The following is a 22548-nucleotide window of genomic DNA, read 5'->3' as shown; positions in this document are numbered from 1 at the left end:
ATAAATAAATAGTCTGTAGTATTTTTTGGCTACTGTTTGTGAGTAACTCAGATAGTCTTTCAAGAAGTGGACAAAAGAAATAATATAAATCCCTTGTACCCAGGGGATTTCTCTCATTAGAAATAGCAATGAATTAGAGGAGAAATTTGATTTTAATAAAACATCTGCAAATGACAGCTGCCTTTTCACAGTTCTCAAGTCATTCCTTTACTTAAAAAAAATTTAGGAAACCAGAACATACTGCAATCATCCATTTAATAACATATCAGTAAATTCTAATTGTTTAGTATTTTCAGTTTTCTTTTCTAAATAAATTATTCTTTTGTATATTCAAAAGTTAACCATTTGGGGCTACAACAGTGGTTCAGTGGCAGAATTCTCGCCTGCCATGCCAGAGACCTGGGTTCAATTCCCAGAGCGTGTCCAGGCCAAAAAAAAGTTAACGATTTGTTTTTCCCTGAGGATTGCCTAGAGTATTTTAAAGTGTATGACAAATCTCAAAAAGATTATTGGGTTGGGTTGGGATAAATATTTAAGAAAATTGAATGTTTGCTATAAAAAGAAACAAATTTACGTAACTGTGTTGCAAAGTCAAACAAACTCCCTATAAAATGAGTCCATAGCAGTCGCTTGAAAGATTTCCTGTCCCTCATAGATGCCAACATGGGCTACTCTGGGCTTCAGTGGGTAAACACCTGTGTGACTTTTGGTGCACAGGTAACCTTCCAGAAGCCCACTCCAGGTGAAAGTCCTGGGCTAGAAGTCTTCCCAAAGGGGGCACACCTGCTCACAACGGCTGCAGAGAATGCAGAGAACCAGGAACCACCTCCACTGTACCCGAAGGGAAGTGGATGTGGGCATCTAGAGACAAGGGAGATCCAAAGATCTTCTTCAAGTGCCACTAGGAACCCTGGCTCTGAAAGAACTGTAGCGGGGTCTTGTTCCCAATCTAAATTTTGCAGACAAGGAAGTGAAAGTCCAAAGAAATCGAGAGACCTGCCCAGACACCCAGCCCCTAGGGGAAGCACTGGAATTGGAACTTTGTGGTCTCTTCTCCTGTTGCTGTTAGCTTCCTCTACTTCTTAGAAATTGCTGAATCATCATCCATTTTTTCAACCATGCCTAAATGCGTGAAGGTGAGTGAGTACAGTTTGGAGAACTTTCACGTTTTCATTTGTAACACCGACACTGGCTGAGGTGCTGAGGACGGCCTTTATTACTTAAGCTTCCTCTTGCCTGGGAACCCCTCTGGGTTGAGGCTATTTCAGAACATATTCTCTCTGGGGAGATGGCTAAGCATTCAGTCTCTATTGCGCCTGGAAACAAACATACCCCAGATGTTAAAACTTGCCTCCACAAGTTTATAAAAGCAACCTTATTAACTTTCAGTGACTGAAAGAAAGTAGACATGGACCCTCTCTTTAGGCATTAGGAATCACTTTTCTGAAGAACAAAGTGGGCATTTTAACAAACTCTTTATATTGCTTCCATATTCTTTTCTATGCAAGGCTTCCCTGGCCACTGACATGGGAGTAAGAGAAGGAAAAAACTGTAAGTCTGACAAGAAATAATTTCTCCTCCACAGCCAAACAACTATTGTATCAATATTTATAGAGATGAATTTGGCACATAATTACACAATGAAATGATATTGCTAAGTACACTGATTTTTTTTTTTAGTTTAATCAAAAAAAGTTCAATTAAAAAGCTCAAGTAGTGAGCAGGCATCTCAGACACGAGGGCACCCCGCATGAGCACACCCACCTCCTTAAACATACCATTTTGCAAATGCTGTGTATTATTAGGAGGAGGCGGGTTCTGCCAGGCACATAATTTGTATATTTAAGGGAGGGTACGGAATGAAAAAGCGAAATATGTTAAATTTCAAAGGACTTGGAAGCCACGCTGCCTGTGAGCTTGTATTACAAATAGCCCGACATTATTACATACGCTATTAATGAGGCTGAGTGAATGAAAGTGCAATTTGAATATGCATGACTCCATCCAATGAGCAGGACTTTTGTGCACTGATGGGCTGGGGTTTTTTTCCCCTCCGAAAAAGGGATTAAAATTATTCTTTGAGAAGTATGGCTTCTCAGAGACCAGTAAAATAAATGTACTTAGACCACAGTGTCATAGAACATTCAGATGTAACATACAGGTGCTGAAAGAATGCCTTTGACTCTACCTACAATTTCCGAAACTTGGGCCTGTCCCACCCCCCCAAAATGAATATTCCTCAACTTCAAGCAGCTGCTTCATTACAATTTCTAAGCAAAAATAATGATTTTGGTGGTGATTCCTAAAAGTAGGCAAGGTTAAATAAACCTTTTGAGTACAAAGCCTTCACTTCTATAGTAAGGAGCACTAGTTAAAAGGCTGGGGAATGGGTAAATTATTGCACCAAATGGCTGAGAATTAATCTCTGCAGACTAGCTGGAATCTAACGAGGCGTCTGGGTCCCAGGGAACTCGCAGTATGTCCCTGGCGGTATGTGCAGTGTGTCGAGTCTGCGTGGCACCCTTTGTCCTTGCTCGCAGGCGGCCTTTCCTCTCATTGTCCATAATACCCTCATGCATCTGGGATGCGTGGAATGCATTCACACTAACAGACTTACCATTGTTTTCGCTCAGAAGCTTTGTTGAGCAGAGACTGCATCACGGTTACTGATAATTATATTGCTTAATTAATCAAGACAAAAAAAATTTGCAAATCATTGCCTGGTTGCCAAGCAGGGAGATAAAAAATGACAACAATACGAGCTGAAGCAATATAACAAAAGTAACAGCTATCTGATCAGAAATTCTTATATAATGAAGCTATTAATGCTAAATCGGTTAATGTTAACATTGGTCCAGGTGTCTCTACTTAGATGCAAACAAAAAGGCTAACATTATGGATATAAAAGGCCAAATGTTGCCATGGATTCTGTAACCTGATAGAGAGGACAGCCTTTTCATTTGATTAGGGAATGCAATTTAAATACCAGGGACTGAAGCCAAACAAACAGACTTTCCCTCTGCAAGCCTCTTGTATTCACCCAGGGGTCAGTGGTTGGTGAACAAAAGGTCAGCCACACTTGCCCTGGAAATGTCTGGATTAATTTTATTACATTGTAATGGTTTGTGCTTTAAATGTAGGGATAACACTAAATTTCCAGTTGGCTATTATTCTCTTCTTCCCTTAGGGCTTTTTCAATTAAAATATTAAGAATGTGATTTGCTCAATTCATCTTCTTAGAATTTACAACCAAATTACAAAACAAGTACACATTTTTGGGAGGAAATTTTAAAAGGCATATTAATGCTTATTTTCATGCACTATAAGTATATTACCTTTTTAAAAAAATCATCCTCTACACTATTAATTGAATCAAAATACCTTTGATGTTCTTTATTTACTTTTAAAATAAAGAAGATATTTTGAGGACACTAAATGACATTTTAGAGGGTCATGCTGAAAATGAACTAATAAAGCCAGTTAATCCATGGTAGATATCAAAGAAACACATTTTCTAGTTTTGAAAGGCATATGATACCAATTTTATTGGTTCACTAATACTGAAATTTTCCATTTAATTGTTAAAATTAAAGTAGTGGTCTTTTCATTGATTAACACAAATGTTAGCAATAACCCATTTTCTTACACAAAAGCAACAACTTTACGTCCATAGAGAACTGAATCAAAGATAATACAAAATTTAACATGAACTACAGTTACTTTGGGTATCTTCACTCCCTGATTAACAAGATGGTTCCCTTTAGATCAGTGATTTGAGCAAAAACAATCATCATCAATCTTATAATCCACCAGCTCTGTCAGGCCCTTCACCAGCCAGAAAGGGACGTCTTTGGATTCAGGCACTGACCCCACTGCATCTAGTCTGAGTAACAAAAGCCATGTTAAACTGAGTTTCATTATTTGTTTCATTTCCATCATTAAAATGTAATAAAATATAATAGTAGCAATCACAATAATAACAAATACCTTTTACTTTGGGCCAAGCACTATTTGAAGCTGTTTTCATTTATTAGCTCATTGAATCCTCACAACCTTAATACTTTAGATGAGGTTATAAATCCCAATTTGATCAGTATATCTCAGTTATTTATTATTTTTTAAAGCTTACAAATAGAGAATTTTTAGAAGGGCAACTTTTAGTTCCTTCAGGGCAATTCGGAATGAAAATGAGGAGTTACATTTAATATCAAGTTGAAGAAGACAAAGTCATTCTTCCTGAGGAGGAATGGCTTAATGTGCTAAATGTTTAATTTTAAAAACTTAAAAAAAAACACCAATTTCTATCTGTAATTCCAAAACAAAAACAAGACAGTAAAGCACTTCTAAAATGACCACTAAAGGCATGACTAGGATTGAACAGCAGCCAATTGAGTAGACTGCACAAAGACCATTGGCATGTTCCAGCCCTTTCCATGATCAATACCAATGACATGGCTAGACTGATTGTGGCAAGGTGCCTCAATTGTTAAAAGTCATCACATGGGCTGCACCCCTTGTGGTCAGCCCTTTCCTGAACAGACCCTGCAAGCCTGCAGGACTGATTCTCAATACCCTTAGTGAGAGGCTTAGCAAGCAATGCAGCCAGGCAAGGCCAAATTCTCCACCCACAGTTACCATGAAATGCTAGAGGTGATAAGTGGCTTATCTACTCATTATTAATAGACATGTCCAAAATGTTAAATTATGATTTTTTTAAATTACAAAATTTTAAAAACTTAAAATATTTTAAGAAGAATACATTTCTTTGTAATTATAATTTTCAAAGATGGCAGGTAATAAAATAGGGAATTTCATGCTTATGAAAGATTCTTTAAAAATCCAAATTCATATTTAGTTCTCAGATAAATGTGAGGGATTCACCAGTTGAAAAAAGAACTCCTTTAATATCTATATCACCGTTTTTCAAAATCAGTGAATTGCATGGCAATTGCTGTACAACTCAGAGCAATAATGTGGTGAAAACATACCTCGGGCTTCTTTGTTATCGCGATAAAGAACATGTGGTTCTTCATTGGGTAAATGATGATTGAAACGTCTCCGAAGGCGGTTGGGATAATACCCCTGCGGTAGTCCCTGGAGTGCTCAGACCAGACGATGTGGACCTCGTCATTCCCCAAGTGACGGAGCTGCAACAGCAAATTGACTCTTTATTAATAAGACTGATAACAGCAGTTTATGAGGGGTTGTGGCTTACAAATTGAATTATAAAACTCAGCTGAAAAACTATATCACTATGAAAAAAGGTTACAACACTAATGCCTTCTTCTATGAGGATTTTAAAAAGGCATAAGTGTATAAAAAATCATACAGCTCATCTTCTCTGAAACATATTGGTACTAATGATAATTTCATAAAAGCATCAACCATAACATTATGGCTGGATGTGAACAAGACCTTTTCAAGGATTTCTTTTTAAATTGAATTTTACTCCTGTATCAAAGTCTTAGGCTTCGTATTATTGGGCATATTTCTTAACAGTTAATGACACGGGTCTTTTATCCCACATAACTGTAGAGCTTCATAAGACTCTTAATCAAATAGTCATTAAGTACACAAAGATACGAATGTAAGAGAACAGAAGCCTTTATCATTTCCAAACACATAAGGAAAACCACGTATGAAATTACCTTTATTTAGGAAACTAATAAATACTACTTTAATTTGATAAGAAAAATAGTACTTAGCATTTAAAAAGTCACTAACAGTAGAGAAAGTATATTCACATAAACTATCTTGTTTACTCTTTCAAATAACTCTCAGAGGTAGACCACATCATTTACCTTACAAATTAGAAATAGAGGTCAGGAAGGCACCACCTCCCCAGATATACATGCCTCGCATTTGATAGTGTGGGCCTAGGAACCTGAGCTGGAGTTTTCAAATTGGTGCTATTTCTAGTATTCTAAAAATATCTAAACCTATACCAAAAGCTGTGTGTATTGTCATAGCTCAAATAATTTAGACCACTTATTTTATCATTTTATATCCAAAGATGCTGTAAACTCAAAAAAAAACAAACATAGACTCTTGGCCTCATTGAAGAGGACTTTGAAAGGAAAGGGCCCAATGAGTGTTCTTCAGAACTCAGCTCTGTCAGATGCAAGAGTGGCCCTGAAAAATCTCCCATGTAATGATGACATAGTCCCAGCTGGAGAAAGCTGCATATGAAATCATTTTAGTAAGCCTGAAAGTGTAACTAACATAAACTAGCTTATAAAGATAAAAAATGTTGGCCAAAATTGAAGTCTTATAACCATGAAGGCTGATGGGGTGAAGGCCCTTTGACACCTATTGAGAATTTGAGGTTTTAACCTCTCACATGTTGCTGCAGAAGGATGCTTTCTACTCCCATTAGATTATTTTAACAGATGAACACTAAAATGACTAAATTCAGAGGTATTTTAATAAAAGAGAGATGTTCTGCCAACACTAATGTTTTAGGTTTTTTTCCTTAAGAGATTAAAAAGAGGATGTTCTAGAATACTATGTATTTAAAACATGTCAGCATAAATGCGGTTTTCTTCATAGACTATTAGGCCACAAAAGGAAAATCAGAGGTGATCCCAACAGGGCCTCCTTTCCATTTAGAAAGTTACAAAGGAAGCTGGTTTGCTGCAATGATTTTTATTCTCTACTTGCTCATACTTCTGACAACGACTGTCCACGTCAGTTACTCACAAAGAAGCCTATACCTATAGTGAGGGGTGTGTGATTCAATTGTGTCTGGATATGGGTTCTGGGACAAAAGTAACTGTGGGTGTTGAGCACACATCATAAGGATCCAGAACAATTTAATGATCTACGACTTACTAAATACGAAATTACCCAGTGCATCCTTCCCTCACCCTGACCCACCCTGGGCAAAAGTTACAGCCAAATCATTATATAAGCACATTTTTAAAAGACAATTGGGTGTTCATAATAATATTGAACATCTCTCTTTATTTCCATCTTAAGATACTTTGTTTTTTCTTTTTAAATAAAACATGCAGAAACATTACAACACAATCCTGAAATTGCTTTTGGAGTGACACGGTAACTAGCATTGCCTACAACATAATAAAGTCATGTTTTTAAGGGAGATACAAATATATCTAACTGAAACTTCAGGGAGCATTCAGACCAGCAGAAAGTAATTGTGAGAGCTGGGGCTGCCTCATCCTGCGGAGAGAGCCAACATTCCAGGTGGTTCTTTATCCTTGGGATGGTTCTTGCACAAACGGACAATCCACCTACTACCTACTCCCCCAATATGCTACCAACAATGCCAGCACCCTACAACATGGGCTAGCTCCTTTTGTTCTATAAGTATGAGGTGCAAAATATTAGCTCTGAGGTAATACAGTGATTACTGAAATTCTGCACTTATTCTCCGGTTTTGGAATTGTATTACTCAATTATATAACCCAGATAAGGCTCTTCTAATTTTGTTTGCAATTGTATTCTTAGAACTACAACAAGGGAGAATTACAGCACACTAAATAGACTCATTCTAACACCGTGACAATTTTGAAATGAAGGAAGAGTCACTTTTGTGTATTAATAATATAACATTCATCATCTCATAGTTGTTTTCAATACCATGTGCCTCAGATCTCGGGTACATTGCAGTTTAATTAGCCAAATCACAAAATTAACAGCTAAGGAAGGCCACTGGACCCACTGGCTGATAAATCTGGAAAAAAGAACAAAAGTGCTTTTCTTTACAAGAACGTAAGTAGGTAAAACAAATAAAATTAACCTGGCCAACTGTCAATCATGTTAGAACACAACAATATTCTGCAAACCTCAAGGGGGTTGCTCAGTTTAAAGGGGATTTCAAAACAGAGATGTCATTCTGGGAGTTTTGGCGAGTTTTAATTAGAGATCCTCAAATTAGGCATCCACTGGCAAGTATGCCTGCCCAGTATACCAAAGTGAAGTTCATCTGATTCATGTGTAATCTGGGAGGAGATTGATGGCTCCAAACTTGAACAGAACTGTACTTTATGCCAGTGACAACTTCAACTGCACAGCCGGCTTCAGAAAGCCCTATGCTATCTGGCTCAGAACAAATGTTTGGTTCTTAGGTCTTAAAAAATCAACCCCTAGAAATCATCCTGCTACTTCTCCTCAGGACAGAGTTTTAGGCTCCTGTGCCTGAGTTGGGGTGCCTGCTGCCGCCAGGCAGCTCGCCACTGATGACACTGGTCATGGCACACACCTCACGGCTGACCTCCTCTCCCAACTAATTGCATTACATTGCCAGCTGGCTCCAGAAGGAGTCGTCTGTTTGACTGAAGTATCCCTGCTCCTCAGTGGGCCCGGCTGCTGCTTTTACTAAGTAACTGTCAGGCCTGACATCCCCATTGTTCAGCTGACAGTGGGCCCATCCTAAAATCTAAGTTTTATTTGTAAATTAACCAAGAAACTTCCTGCCAGAACAGCGCTGCCTGGAGACTGATAATGTGGGCTTTCATCCCTTTTCACTCATACTGTATCACTGCCAATTTGTTTTTTATGCTGCTGGCCAGCCTGAGGCTATAAAAGCCTTGTAAGACATAAGTGCAATTATAGTCCTGGAGTCAAATGAATTGGACAAATCCAATAGCACAGCTCTGTCCCCACTCTGCAACCCCCTACAGCAGTTAGATTAGCTGTGAAAAATCTAATCTAGCTAGAGCTAACAAATTTCTGCAGTGAAGGATCAAGAGTTCAGTATGGGGTTGCAACCAGCTTGCAGAATAGAAAAAAATCCCCCCCATGATAGGGGCAGGCAAGAGCATAAATCACTTTAAAATTTTGCGGCTCATTTTTAAACTGTTAGGAACAATTTAGTTAGAATAAGACAAGGAACTGTAGGCTGCTATTACTGTGACTGATTTTTAGTCTAGCTGTGAGATATCCCAATAAAGCGAGTTTATCACCAATGATGCTAAATCTTGGAGCTGCAAAAGGTAGCCGCTGAATTTTTATTATTACAGTAGGAAATCTTTTAACTAGGCCAAGCTTGGAACATTATTTGTAGCATGGCATTTTATAATGAAACTTGCATGTCTTTCCTCAAAAAAACAGACAATCCTACTTTCCTTAAGAAATAATCTTAAACAATATTTTATATACACATCTACCTTTCAACCAAGTAGTTCTCAATCATAAGAACACCACAGAATATGATGATGATACATTTGTTGAGAAGCAGCAGTTGACAAGGACCTACACATAAAAGGGAAATGTTAGTCGCCCTAGGATTGTGGTAATCTGAAGTAGAGTCTCTGGGATACAGTGAACTCGTGGAAGGCCAGAGTCTCCTTCACTAAAGGTATCGCAGACAGAGGCAGCCATTGCATCCTAGGACCCAGAGCCAGCTCCACTGATAGTCAGAATCAGCACATGGCTAGGACGCCTGGGCTGTGGTGCTATTTTCTGTCAGGTAATGTTTATGCGAGGGAAGATACCAACATACAACATGAAGACCCATCCTTTTCTCAAACTTTGATCTCATAATTCAAGACTCAAGCTGGTTTGTGCCAATCTGGAGATTTCAGATCAGCCCCACTGCAGACTGGGGATGAACACGCTTGGTTCTGAGTCAGAGAAGACCAGTCTTAGTTCCAGTGATGCCCTGTTCATTGCCAGTACCAGGAGAGTCACTCCTCCAAATCAGCAGCACAGGTCCCCAAGGAGGCCCCTTACCTTTTTGGTGAGTGAATCATCAGAATCTGATGGCATTCGAGTGGAGACATGGAAAATGACTTCCACAGTCGAGGTAGCGTAGTAGGGGGCAGTCTGCCCTGTGCTGCCGTTGCGCTGGAGGCCACCCATGAACCCACAGTGGGATGAGAGGTCCACCTAAAACAGGCCACAAAAGGGGGAAAGAAGGAGGGTCAAAAATGAAGTGTGCTTATCTCTAACAGGAATGCTGACTAAAACCAAATTTCACTGTTTTTATTTTATACATTTCTTTCTAATTAGAAACAAACTTAGCAACATTAAGATATTAAAGAAATAAAGAGCAATACAAATGAAAGTGCTATATGGTTCTACCAACTGAAGAAAAGCACTATGACAAGTCTGGTGTGTCATTCTCTAACATCTCTCCTCTACTTCAACACTACACACACACACATATGCACTGTTTCCCTCTGGGTAGATCCTGGGGTTTTCCACATTCTCTAACAGAGCTGATGTGGCCCTTCCTCACACCTGCAGGAATGCCCAAAGGTGTGTGCTAAGATTTTGGGTCAAGTGGTACAGACATCTTACAATTTAATAGCTATTGCTAAACTGCCTTTCAAAAAAGTTGTTGCAATTTGCACCTTTGCCTAAAGTTTACGAGTTGTAATTCATTTTAAGGCTATGGAGTGAATGTTCACTGTTTAATCAGTATCTAGATGCAAATGCTTTACATTTCATAAACAGTATTTCAAGTAACACTTGAAAGAAAGAATTTCTTCCATGTCAAATACAATCAACATATATATCACATTTATGTTCTAGTCTTTCATTGAGTCTTTTGTGACGAATGTATGGTTTAAAAAATATATTAGTTAAAAAATAAATACATTGTATAACAAAGAAGAGTAACTCAGTAAGAACAACAATTCATTGGAAGTGTAATGACTCTTTTAGACTAAAATCTACATGACTTCTTAAAAAGTTTATAGTGTTGACCTTGATGCACTCCATCACATATCTCTACATCTTTCCCTTTGTTAACATTGAACTTTCAGAGGCAAGTTGTACTTGCTATTAATGAACCTAGAGAGTTTTCTACAACACAGATAACCGAGAAACAAAAAACAAAAATAAGAAAATCATTTCAGATACAATGATTTCCATTTTAATCACTTACTCTCAATTCTTTTAGATTCTGGGGATGTATTTTCCTTTAGATTTATGTTCCTGGAGATGTGTGTGTAAATGTATAATCAGAGTATCATTTAATAAAGAAAAAAACAAACTTTTTCCAGATCAAAATTATCCCGGGATCCACCTTAGGTTAGACAGGTTGATATTTAAGCCATCACGGCTACTACATTCTAGGTCACTCTAACTTTGGAATTCATCCAGCTCTTTCTGGATTTATTCTCCAATCTCCTCACTGTGGCCAAAGCCATTGCTTCTCTGCCCACATCTTGTCTCCTCTTTCTACAAACTCTATGGTTGGGTGAGCCCACCTGATTATTCAGTTCTGGTAAAAAGCAAATGAAATAACTTTAAGATCAGTTCATGAAGAAAGAGCTGAAAAGCAACTAGCAGAAGATATCAAACAATACATTCTTCACTCCAGATCTCTTCCCAGACTATATATGAATGTAAAAAAAACATATTAAAAAACTCATAATAAAATCGATGTCTAGTTTATGTACATTTTTAATTAGTATTAGTCCATTCACACCCACTGAATGAAATGGATTACCTCCCAACCAAGTCCAGCAACGAACTCTTCATATGCTTGGCTTCCTCTTTCATTGGAGAGTATGGAACACTTGTCTTCTTGACCTTCAGCAATGTAAAACACTGCAATTTTGTGTGTCTCACGGCTGTAAATTTTTGAGTTTAATGAGTTAGAATTCCTAGATATAAACTTTTACATGTTTACCTCCCAGTGGGATTCCTACATCAGATTTTATACCTACTGAGCACTCAATGAGGCTCAGCTACTATTCCAAGGAGGTCCATCACAAGGTCTCATACACTCTTCCCAAGTGTCCTAATTACCCTCCCCTCCTTTGCAGAAGTGGCTGAAAGGACACAGAAAAGTCAATAGAAGCACATATGGCAAGCAGGAGACCACGAATGGATGCAGGGCAGTCTGGCTCTGTAGACCACTCTCTCAAACACACACTTTGGCAAGTTATCTCCATTCCTGGGAAAGAGTCTTTGAAAGCACTTCAAATAGATACTCATTATGAATAGATTCAGGTGATCCCCACATATTACTATGTACACTTTGAGACAAGATATTGCGTAGTTCCAGGGTTGGAAATGAAGATACAAAAGACAACATGAGAAACAGAAACTTCTTCTAAGTAGGACACAGTTAGGTATTCCCTTTGTGAGGAGAGTTCAGAATATTTTGGGGGTGAATGGGTGAGGGGCAGGGGGACTGGATGGATGTCCAGAGAAACATTTTTTGGCCATACAAGTCCTTCATTCACTTCCTCCATGATGGCTATTGGGCACTTTGCTAAATCAAGTAACATGATATGCACTTTGAAGAAAGGAACCATGACTTTGTTTTTTTGAAACCATTTGTAAATCTAGCACAGACCTTGGCATACATTAGGTACCTAGTTAAATCTCTGTTGAACTTACCAGAGATAATGATGATATATTTGATTATATTAATGTTCAATTTCTACAAATCATACCATAAAATTCCAAAATAAGTGGACCTATATCAAGCAATTTGGTCATAGTTTAGAAATGAAAACATTATTCTTTATTCAAGTAGATCATTAACCAAGAATCACTTATTCCACAGTCCCATCATCAAAGAGTTTTGCTTTCTAGAGCCTCTTTTTTTAAAAAAAAATCTTGAACTTTCACTTTCAGAGCAATTCTACTCTTCTCATTTTTACATTAAATCCTGGAAAATCTCATAGGGATAACTCTCCCTCAAGTATTTAGATGACATGAAAATGTTTCCATTGTCTAACTGTCTAACGGCTCAACATTGTAATCTAACAACATTTTTGGTACAATTGGGGCTCAAGATTGTATCAAAATCTCAAAAATTTCCTTCTGCATGAGTTTTCAAATAAGCAGAACTAATTGAACCAACAACAATTTACATGTTATAGATACACTTGGGAAAAAATATAGAAAGGAAAAAGAATTTTAAAAAATCACTTGTGATTTCAACACATAAGCAAAGAACACATCTGTTAACTTTGGAATCCACTTTTACGCACAAATATGAGAAGCTACTGTATGCATCTCAAAACCCTACCTCCCCCCAAAAAAAACAACCAAACATGTTATACCATGTGCTTCTACAACAAAATTATTAGTAGTTGTGTAACAACTATTATACTGATGTTCCATATTTTCATTTAACCAAATCCTCATTATGGACAGTTGGAGTGCTTCCAATTTTAAAGATGTTGTTCACATTATCTTTACTATTTCCTTAAAATAAACTCATAGAAATAGGATTTCTTGGCCCATTTTTAAGGCTTTTGACACATACTGTCCTGCTGCTACCAGAAAAGGTTGAATATCTGAACATACTGACTAGCAAAGCATGGCAACATTTGGGGTGTCTCTGTTTATGGAGACAGATGTTGCAAGGAAAGGGAACTTTTGAAGTAATGGATCCTTCGGGGTCGAGGCTCTAGTGGAAACCTCATGCTCTCACAGTCAGAAAGCTTGTCTTCATGCAGCAGGGAACCCTAAAATTGCAACACCATTTACTGCTCTGAGTGACAGAGAGGAAAAACTAACAGCCAATTAGTAATTCTAATTGATGCAATAATTTGGAGGCTTAAATGATAACAAAAATTATAACTTATGGCCTAAAATACTGCCACTTCCAACAAAAGGAGAAACAAATACAATTACTCAATTTGAGCAACTACTATATGCCAAGGACTATACTAGATGTACAAATGGTAGGAAAAAATCAGGGCTCCCTTCTTCAAAGTGTATATCATGTTCCCCTGATTTAACAGCAAAGTGCCCAATATCCACATCATTTTCCTCTAGTCTATAGACTTTATCTCAGGCTTTTCTGATATGTTTTTGTTTGTTCTCCTTAAAGCCTAAGCTTTTTATTCTGTAGCTGTTCACAGGTTCTTGCTTTCCTCATAACTCAATGTAGGAGGAGAAGAGAGCTTAGTCCCCATGACTGACAGATGTAGGTGTGAGGAAAGGTGCATCCGAGTTCACATTCTCCAAAATGCTAACATTGCAAGCAGACAGACTGCTAGGATGAAGATAAGGCATCCCGCCTAGGTAGAGCTGGGCTTTTGAAATGATAATTAACAACATCAACAGTACTTCACATCCATAGATTGCTCAATCAGTGCTTGAAGAAGAGCCAGTAATTCAGAAACACATCTATATAAAATCAACAATTTTCCCTTTCTCTGTATTTTTTCTCTTCTTGGGAAAGAACCAGAATAGGTCATTTCCCTTGTGCTGTCACATTAAAAAAAACAAATAAAGAAAAACATGATTTCAGTGTTCACCTTACCTGTGGTGACAAGACATCAATATTTAAAAGAGGAGCCTACTGTACTTTGTATGTATATTCATCACATTATTTACATTTTCACTAAGTTCACATAACATATGTAAACATAATTTTTTTAATTGCCAGATAGTCTGTACTTTTCCAAGAAAGAACTATATTTGACTGCAGCAAAATAAATCAATATCAGAAAATAAACAGAAACATCCCATGTGAACATTGAGGGAAAAGGTATGTTCTTTCCTTCTATCTGACCAATCAATACATGTAACAGCCTAGATTTCTCATATCTGAAAGATCTCAGACTTATTTCCTATGTTTTTTTTCCCACCAAAAAAACCTTGAAAACATGTTTAACCATAAAATAAGTTGGTACCTTTTCAGAAGTCAAGTAGATGCTACATCCAGGAGTTGGAGTGGTAAATGAAGGTTAATCAAGGGGCAGAGGATTTGCCAATCAGCAAAGCCATATTTCACTGCCACAGCATGCCAGGGAGCTAATTCAATTGTACCTCATGCAACTGAAGTGCATTAACACTCAACAAATTGGCCACAATTACAAGATACCAATGCACTCACTTAATACTCAGAAGCATGGAATAATTCAGCATATGTTTAAAAAGCTGATTTGGAACCCAAGTGACTGCTTATTTAATACTGGAAGACAAGAGGGAGAGGGAAATGAATCCCTGAATCATTCAGAAAGAATTCCTCAAAGAATTTCAGCAGATAACATGGTCTCTGTTCCTCCAGAGAAAAAGAAACACAATGACATTTGGGAAACTGCATATGGGTGATGTGAAGAATAATTGCTTCAGGTTTTTAATCTCTAATGAGTTTCAGAAAAATTCCTTAAACACAAATCTATAGATCCATATTTAACTGTAAGATTCACTCGATGAATCTTACAGAAATTTAAGGACATTTAAAATGGCAATGGAGCTGCTGGCTTCTGCAATAGGAAGGCTCCCTTCCCAAAAGGATCCGAGGTATTAACCTCAAATGCTCTTTAATCCTGAATATTTCTTTATACTAAAATACTTATCAGTGTCCACAAGAGCAGCAAAGCCATCTAAAGAAAAGGCTCTTTACAAAGAGAAGCAGGTTTGGAGCAGCCATACAAGCATACTCCTAATATCTGAAAACTATCCATGAAGTAGCTCACTCCTGAACATATATGTAAGAAAACAGAAGAAGTCCTGGGTGAATAGGAAGACATGTGAGAAGGTTGAAAAGTGAAAAAGAGGGAAAAAAAGAAAAGAAAACCTATACTTCTGTGCTCCCCATAGAGTGGTTGATATAAATGAATCCATCTTAACCGCAGATGCCTCTGAAGGAGTGAAAAGAAACACAGCTATGTGTAAGCCTGAATGTGATTTAACTACTCTGTCCTTAGGGCCATTACAGAAGGACTTCTTAAAATCATCTGCCAAGTATCTCAAAAAAAATTTCAACTGGAGCTTGTCTATTGATAATTGAGTTTACATTCAGTTCAATAATTCAGACCCGCAAAAAGGAATTACAATGTGAATTCTGATGTGCAAATAATAATGATGTGAACCAAGACCTTGCTTGAAAATGAACTTTAATGGTAAGTCACCCTTCAGTTTTGTTCAAAACTCCAAAATAAACCTCCAAATTCCATAACAAAACCACTTAAATATATGATAGTGAAAATATTTGCTGAGCAAGTACATAATTCATCACCGTAAGTGCTTAAAAGGGAAGTATGACAGTAAATAAAATGATGAATGAATGAATCAAGGATGAATGAATGAAATTGAGCTTTAATAATTTCCCCAAATACAAGCATAGGATATGTCAAGATATATTGGGCTAAAGCAGTCAAGAAGTTGTTTTTCTTGGTTTGTGTTTTTTAAGTAGTGAATAAAATATAGTGTAAAGAGTTGAAAAATAAACTAATAAAACAATCTGAATATTTTACTTGAGAGCTGAAAGAGTATGAGACCAATATGTTATGGGAAAAAAAGCAGCGTTTTTAAAAAGTTTTAAAAACCAAAGATTAAGGAAGTAGTTTATTACTTTCAAAACATTTTATGCACCTATTATGTTTCAAGTCTACACCTACTCTTGAGTTAGGAGTTTGGGAAGCACACATTACCGTATATCAAAGACTTTCCATGGTTGTGATCTTCAGAATTTTTCTAAGATTGTACAGAAAAGGAGTAGATCTAGCATGTATGAATGCATAAATAATTTAATCAATTGTTAAAAGACATCAGTTTTACCCATTCCAAAATTAAAAAACAAGGACTGCAGGATGGTACAATGGTGGTTCAGTGGCAGAATTCTCACCTGCCATGCCGGAGACCCAGGTTCAACTCCTGGTGCCTGCCCATGCCAAACAAACAAGCAAAGAATGCAAAATGCCAGTATACTGGGGCAAAGCAGGGAGTATGAAGTCAGATTCTCTCAACTTCAGATAATACAGTTCTGCTGATTATAAATGACCATGAGCAGGTTATTTCCCCTTAGGTAAGCCTTTGTTTCCTCATCTGAAAAAGAGGTTGTTGCTGAAATTAAATGAGAATGTATGTCAACTGCCTACCACATAGAAAGTTACTCAATAAAAGGCATATATTAGGTGGGAGTCTGGATCTTTTCATAGCATAGCAAACATAAGTTTTTCCTTAAGGATAAAAATATCAAAGATAAAGCATGTAAAAATGTCATCAGATTCTATGGCTCAGAAATGTCCTTGAGTATCTTTTCCTTATAGTCATATCTGTAGCTATATTTATTATCTAAGCATACACAAAAACAGACAGGAATACAGTGCTTTCATATGTTTACACATACCATTGACGGGAGTCCAAATTTTTTAGCTCCCTCAATAATTTTGAATTTTTCTTCAACAGGTGAAAATTCTTCCTATAAAGAAAAAGCAGCGGCAGAAAAACAGGTGGTCACAGTGCAATCTTTCCCCTTTCCAATCAATCAGTTGACTTAAAATCCACCCATCTATCCATCCATCACCCAAACAGAGGACCCAGGTTCGATTCCCGGGGCCTGCCCATGTTTAAAAGAAAAAAGCGATAGAATCCTAAGGAATGAACTCCAGTTTCCTTAAACATTCAAAGGTATCAAAATTCCATAAATACCATTACTATCCAGTGACACTAGATGGCTTTGTGGTGAATGGATGTGTGACTTGGGTACATGAGTATGTGTCTCTGTTTTCATTGTCAGTTCTGTTGTGAAGAGCTTTTTCCCAAACCTCCCCTAAAAAACTCTACTCTGCTGTCAGGGTCCAGCTCATACCCACCCATTTCTATGATGTTTTCTCTCCAATGTTTTGCTATTTCCTATTGGATTTAGTCATTTCTCTTAAACTCCTATATCACCATATCTTTCATTAGAGTTGAGTCAAGTCTCTACCTACCTCACCTCAGTAGATTAAGGTGTGACTATGGTTTATTCACCTGTTGTAATCCACTATTACCTTGCATAAAGGTAGGAGCAAGAATGGACACAGGACTTCCGGAGAAGATGGCAGCTTAGTAAGGCGCGCAGGTCTTAGTTCCTCCTCCAGAACAACTAATAAAGAACTAGAAACAGTACAGAACAGCTCCTGGAGCCACGACAGAGATCAGACACACAGTGTACCCCATTCTGGAACAGCTGGACGGGCTAAGAGACTCTGCTGCGGTGAGGTCCCCGAGAGGCGCGTGCTTCCCCGGGCCACGGCGGCTGGCGGCCGGAGCCCCTTCCTCCCTCCTTCCCGGGCCAGCAGGGAGCTTCGGATCGGCGGTTCCCAAAGCCGCGGTGGCCGGCGCCCCTCACCCACACACGGCTTCCTGAGGCCAGCTGGGAGCCTAGGATCGGCGGTTCCCCAAGCCGCAGTGGCTGGCAACCGGAGCCCCTTCCACACATGCGGCTTCCCGGGCCGGCTGGGAGCCCTGGATAAGCGGTCCCCCAAGCCGTGGCAGCCGGTGCCCCTTCCCCCACAGACGACTTCCCGGAGGGAAAGGAAAGAGTCTCCAACAGTAGTAGAGACTGAACCCAACCTAATACCAATAGTGGCACTAATGAACAACTTCTGACTACTAAAAATAGGCCCTCAGCACAGGCGAAACTGATCAAGGCGGAAGTCGCCGATTGGGGTAACTGAAAAAGAGGAAAGGGGGCGAAACACAGCCTTCTGCGGCTGTTTCTATGGAGGCTTCGTTGCCTCTGGGCTCAGCGCTGGGATTACACAGGATGCAACTGCCCCGAACGCAGAAACAGGCTGCTTTCAGGGCTCTCTACCACCTGAACCTTCCCCACGGGAGGGGTGAAATGCAACTCAGGTGGAATCCCTCTCTCAAGGAATTCAGATCCCAGGACTTCACAATTTGAAGCCATTAAAACAAACCTACAACTTTTCCTCTGTCTCCACCACACACCCAGCAGCGAGAGTCTTCCAAAGCTAAAGGAGCCACAACATCTTTTGCTGGTGGGACCCGCAGACAGACAAGCACCACATACTGGGCAGGATAAAAAAAACAGAGCCCAGAGACTTCACAGGAAAGTCTTTCAACCTGCTGGGTCCCACACTCAGGGAAATATGATTAAATGCCCAGACGCCAGCAAAAAATAACAAATCACTCCTGGAAAATTGAAGATATGGCCCAGTCAAAGGAACAAACCAATAGCTCAAATGAGATACAGGAGCTGAGACAACTAATTCTGAATATACGAACAGAAATGGAAAACCTCTTGAAAAACCAAATCAATAAATTGAGGGAGGACATGAAGAAGGCATGAGATCAACAAAAAGAAGAAATAGAAAGTCTGAAAAAACAAATTACAGAACTTATGGGAATAAAAGACACAGTAGAAGAGATGAAAAAAACAATGGAAACCTACAATGGCAGATTTAAAGAGACAGAGGCTAGAATTAGTGAACTGGAGGATGGAATATCTGAAATCCAAAAAGAAACAGAAATTGTAGGGAAAAGAATGGAAAAATTTGAGCAGGGGCTCAGGGAATTGAATGATAATAAGAAGCGCACAAATATACGAATTGTGGGTGTCCCAGAAGGAGAAGAGAAGGGAAAAGGAGGAGAAAAATTAATGAAAGAAATTATCACTGAAAATTTCCAAACTCTTATGAAAGATCTAAAATTACAGATCCAAGAAGTGCAGTGCACCCGAAAGAGAATAGATCCAAATAGGCGTTCTCCAAGACACTTACTAGTTAGAATGTCAGAGGTCAAAGAGAAAGAGAGGATATTGAAAGCAGCAAGAGAAAAGCAATCCATCACATACAAGGGAAACCCAATAAGACTATGTGTAGATTTCTCAGCAGAAACCATGGAAACTAGAAGACAGTGGGATGATATATTTAAATTACTAAAAGAGAAAAACTACCAACCAAGACTTCTATATCCAGTAAAATTGTCCTTCAAAAATGAGGGAGAAATTAAAACATTTTCAGACAAAAAGTCACTGAGAGAATTTGTGACCAAGAGACCAGCTCTGCAAGAAATACTAAAGGGAGCACTAGAGTCAGATACGAAAAGACAGAAGAGAGAGGTATGGAGAAGAGTGTAGAAAGAAGGAAAATCAGATATGATATATATAATACAAAAGGCAAAACGGTAGAGGAAAGTACTACCCAAACAGTAATAACACTAAATGTTAATGGACTGAATTCCCCAATCAAAAGACATAGACTGGCAGAATGGATTAAAAAACAGGATCCTTCTATATGCTGTCTACAGGAAACACATCTTAGACCCAAAGATAAATATACGTTGAAACTGAAAGGTTGGGAAAAGATATTTCATGCAAATAACAACCAGAAAAGAGCAAGAGTAGCTATACTAATATCCAACAAATTAGATTTCAAATGTAAAACAGTTAAAAGAGACAAAGAAGGACACTACCTACTAATAAAAGGAACAATTAAACAAGAAGAAATAACAATCATAAATATTTACACACCAAACCAGAATGCCCCAAAATACATGAGGAATACACTGCAAACACTGAAAAGGGAAATAGACACATATACCATAATAGTTAGAGACTTCAATTCACCACTCTCATCAATGGACAGAACATCTAGACAGAGGATCAATAAAGAAATAGAGAATTTGAATATTACAATAAATGAGCTAGACTTAACAGACATTTATAGGACATTACATCCCACAACAACAGGATACACCTTTTTCTCAAGTGCTCATGGATCATTCTCAAAGATAGACCATATGCTGGGTCACAAAGCAGGTCTTAACAAATTTAAAAAGACTGAAATCATACACAACACTTTCTCGGATCATAAAGGAATGAAGTTGGAAATCAATAATAGGTGGAGTGCCAGAAAATTCACAAATACGTGGAGGCTCAACAACACACTCTTAAACAACGAGTGGATCAAGGAAGAAATTGCAAGAGAAATTAGTAAATATCTCAAGGCGAATGAAAACAAAAACACAACATATCAAAACCTATGGGACGCAGCAAAGGCAGTGCTAAGAGGGAAATTTATTGCCCTAAATGCCTATATCAGAAAAGAAAAAAAGGCAAAAATGCAGGAATTAACTGTCCACTTGGAAGAACTGGAGAAAGAACAGCAAACTAACCCCAAAGCAAGCAAAAGGAAAGAAATAACAAAGATTAGAGCAGAAATAAATGAAATTGAGAACATGAAAACAATAGAGAAAATCAATAAGACCAGAAGTTGGTTCTATGAGAAAATCAATAAGATTGATGGGCCCTTAGCAAGATTGACAAAAAGAAGAAGAGAGAGGACGCAAATAAATAAGATCAGAAATGGAAGAGGAGACATAACCACTGACCACACAGAAATAAAGGAGGTAGTAACAGGATACTATGAACAACTTTACGCTAATAAATACAACAATTTAGATGAAATGGACGGGTTCCTGGAAAGACATGAACAACCAACTTTGACTTAAGAAGACATAGATGACCTCAACAAACCAATCACAAGTAAAGAGATTGAATAAGTCATTCAAAAGCTCCCTAAAAAGAAAAGTCCAGGACCAGACAGCTTCACATGTGAATTCTACCAAACATTCCAGAAAGAATCAGTACCAACTCTCCTCAAACTCTTCAAAAAAATCGAAGTGGAGGGAAAGCTACCTAATTCATTCTATGAAGCCAACATCACCCTCATACCAAAACCAGGCAAAGATATTACAAAAAAAGAAAACTACAGACCAATCTCTCTAATGAATATAGATGCAAAAATCCTCAACAAAATTCTAGCAAATCAAATCCAACAACACATTAAAAGAATTATACATCATGACCAAGTAGGATTCATCCCAGGTATGCAAGGATGGTTCAACATAAGAAAATCAATTAATGTAATACACCATATCGACAAATCAAAGCAGAAAAATCACATGATCATCTCAATTGATGCAGAGAAGGCATTTGACAAGATTCAACATCCTTTCCTGTTGAAAACACTTCAAAAGATAAGAATACAAGGGAACTTCCTTAAAATGATAGAGGGAATATATGAAAAACCCACAGCTAATATCATCCTCAATGGGGAAAAATTGAAAACTTTCCCCCTAAGATCAGGCACAAGACAAGGATGTCCACTATCACCACTATTATTCAACATCGTGTTGGAGGTTCTAGTCAGAGCAATTAGACAAGAAAAAGAAATACAAAGCATCAAAATTGGAAAGGAAGAAGTAAAACTATCACTGTTTGCAGACGATATGATACTATACGTCGAAAACCCGCAAAAATCCACAACAAAACTACTAGAGCTAATAAATGAGTACAGCAAAGTAGCAGGCTACAAGATCAACATTCAAAAATCTGTAGTGTTTCTATACACTAACAATGAACAAGCTGAGGGGGGAATCAAGAAACGAATTCCATTTAGAATTGCAACTAAAAGAATAAAATACTTAGGAATAAATTTAACTAAAGAGACAAAAGACCTATACAAAGAAAAATACAAAAAACTGTTAAAAGAAATCACAGAAGACCTAAATAGATGGAAGGGCATACCGTGTTCATGGATTGGAAGACTAAATATAGTTAAGATGTCAATCCTACCTAAATTGATTTACAGATTCAATGCAATACCAATCAAAATCCCAACAACTTATTTTTCAGAATTAGAAAAACCAATAAGCAAATTTATCTGGAAGGGCAGGGTGCCCCAAATTGCTAAAAGTATCTTGAGGAAAAAAAATGAAGCTGGAGGTCTCACGCTGCCGGACTTTAAGGCATATTATGAAGCCACAGTGGTCAAAACAGCATGGTATTGGCATAAAGATAGATATATCGACCAATGGAATCGAATAGAGCGCTCAGATATAGACCCTCTCATCTATGGACATTTGATC

At 38.0% G+C, this 22548-nt stretch overlaps 1 protein-coding gene across 13 annotated transcripts in view; it reads right to left on the bottom strand.

Moving 5' to 3' along the window:
- RALGAPA2 (Ral GTPase activating protein catalytic subunit alpha 2) overlaps positions 1-22548 on the bottom strand; it is a 426648-nt gene that overhangs the window by 131997 nt on the left and 272103 nt on the right. For 11 of the 13 annotated variants that reach the window (XR_013157020.1, XM_077114762.1, XM_077114723.1 and 8 more), the window contains 4 exons: positions 17021-17092; positions 11423-11546; positions 9697-9852; positions 4989-5147 (listed from right to left, as the gene is read on the bottom strand). Coding sequence is in view for 12 of the 13 variants with exons in the window: in XM_077114762.1 (XP_076970877.1) it covers positions 4989-5147; positions 9697-9852; positions 11423-11546; positions 17021-17092 (511 nt within the window). In the remaining variant the exon portion in view is untranslated. Of the gene's footprint in view, positions 1-4988; positions 5148-9696; positions 9853-11422; positions 11547-16565; positions 16717-17020; positions 17093-22548 lie in introns of those variants that run through there. The other 2 variants (XM_077114774.1, XM_077114778.1) reach the window with 2 other exon arrangements.

This window comes from Tamandua tetradactyla, chromosome 1, assembly GCF_023851605.1.
Source record: "Tamandua tetradactyla isolate mTamTet1 chromosome 1, mTamTet1.pri, whole genome shotgun sequence".
Taxonomy (NCBI): domain Eukaryota; kingdom Metazoa; phylum Chordata; class Mammalia; order Pilosa; family Myrmecophagidae; genus Tamandua; species Tamandua tetradactyla.
The sequence above is the reverse complement of the archived record's forward strand: the minus strand, read 5'-3'. Positions and strand labels throughout refer to the sequence as shown.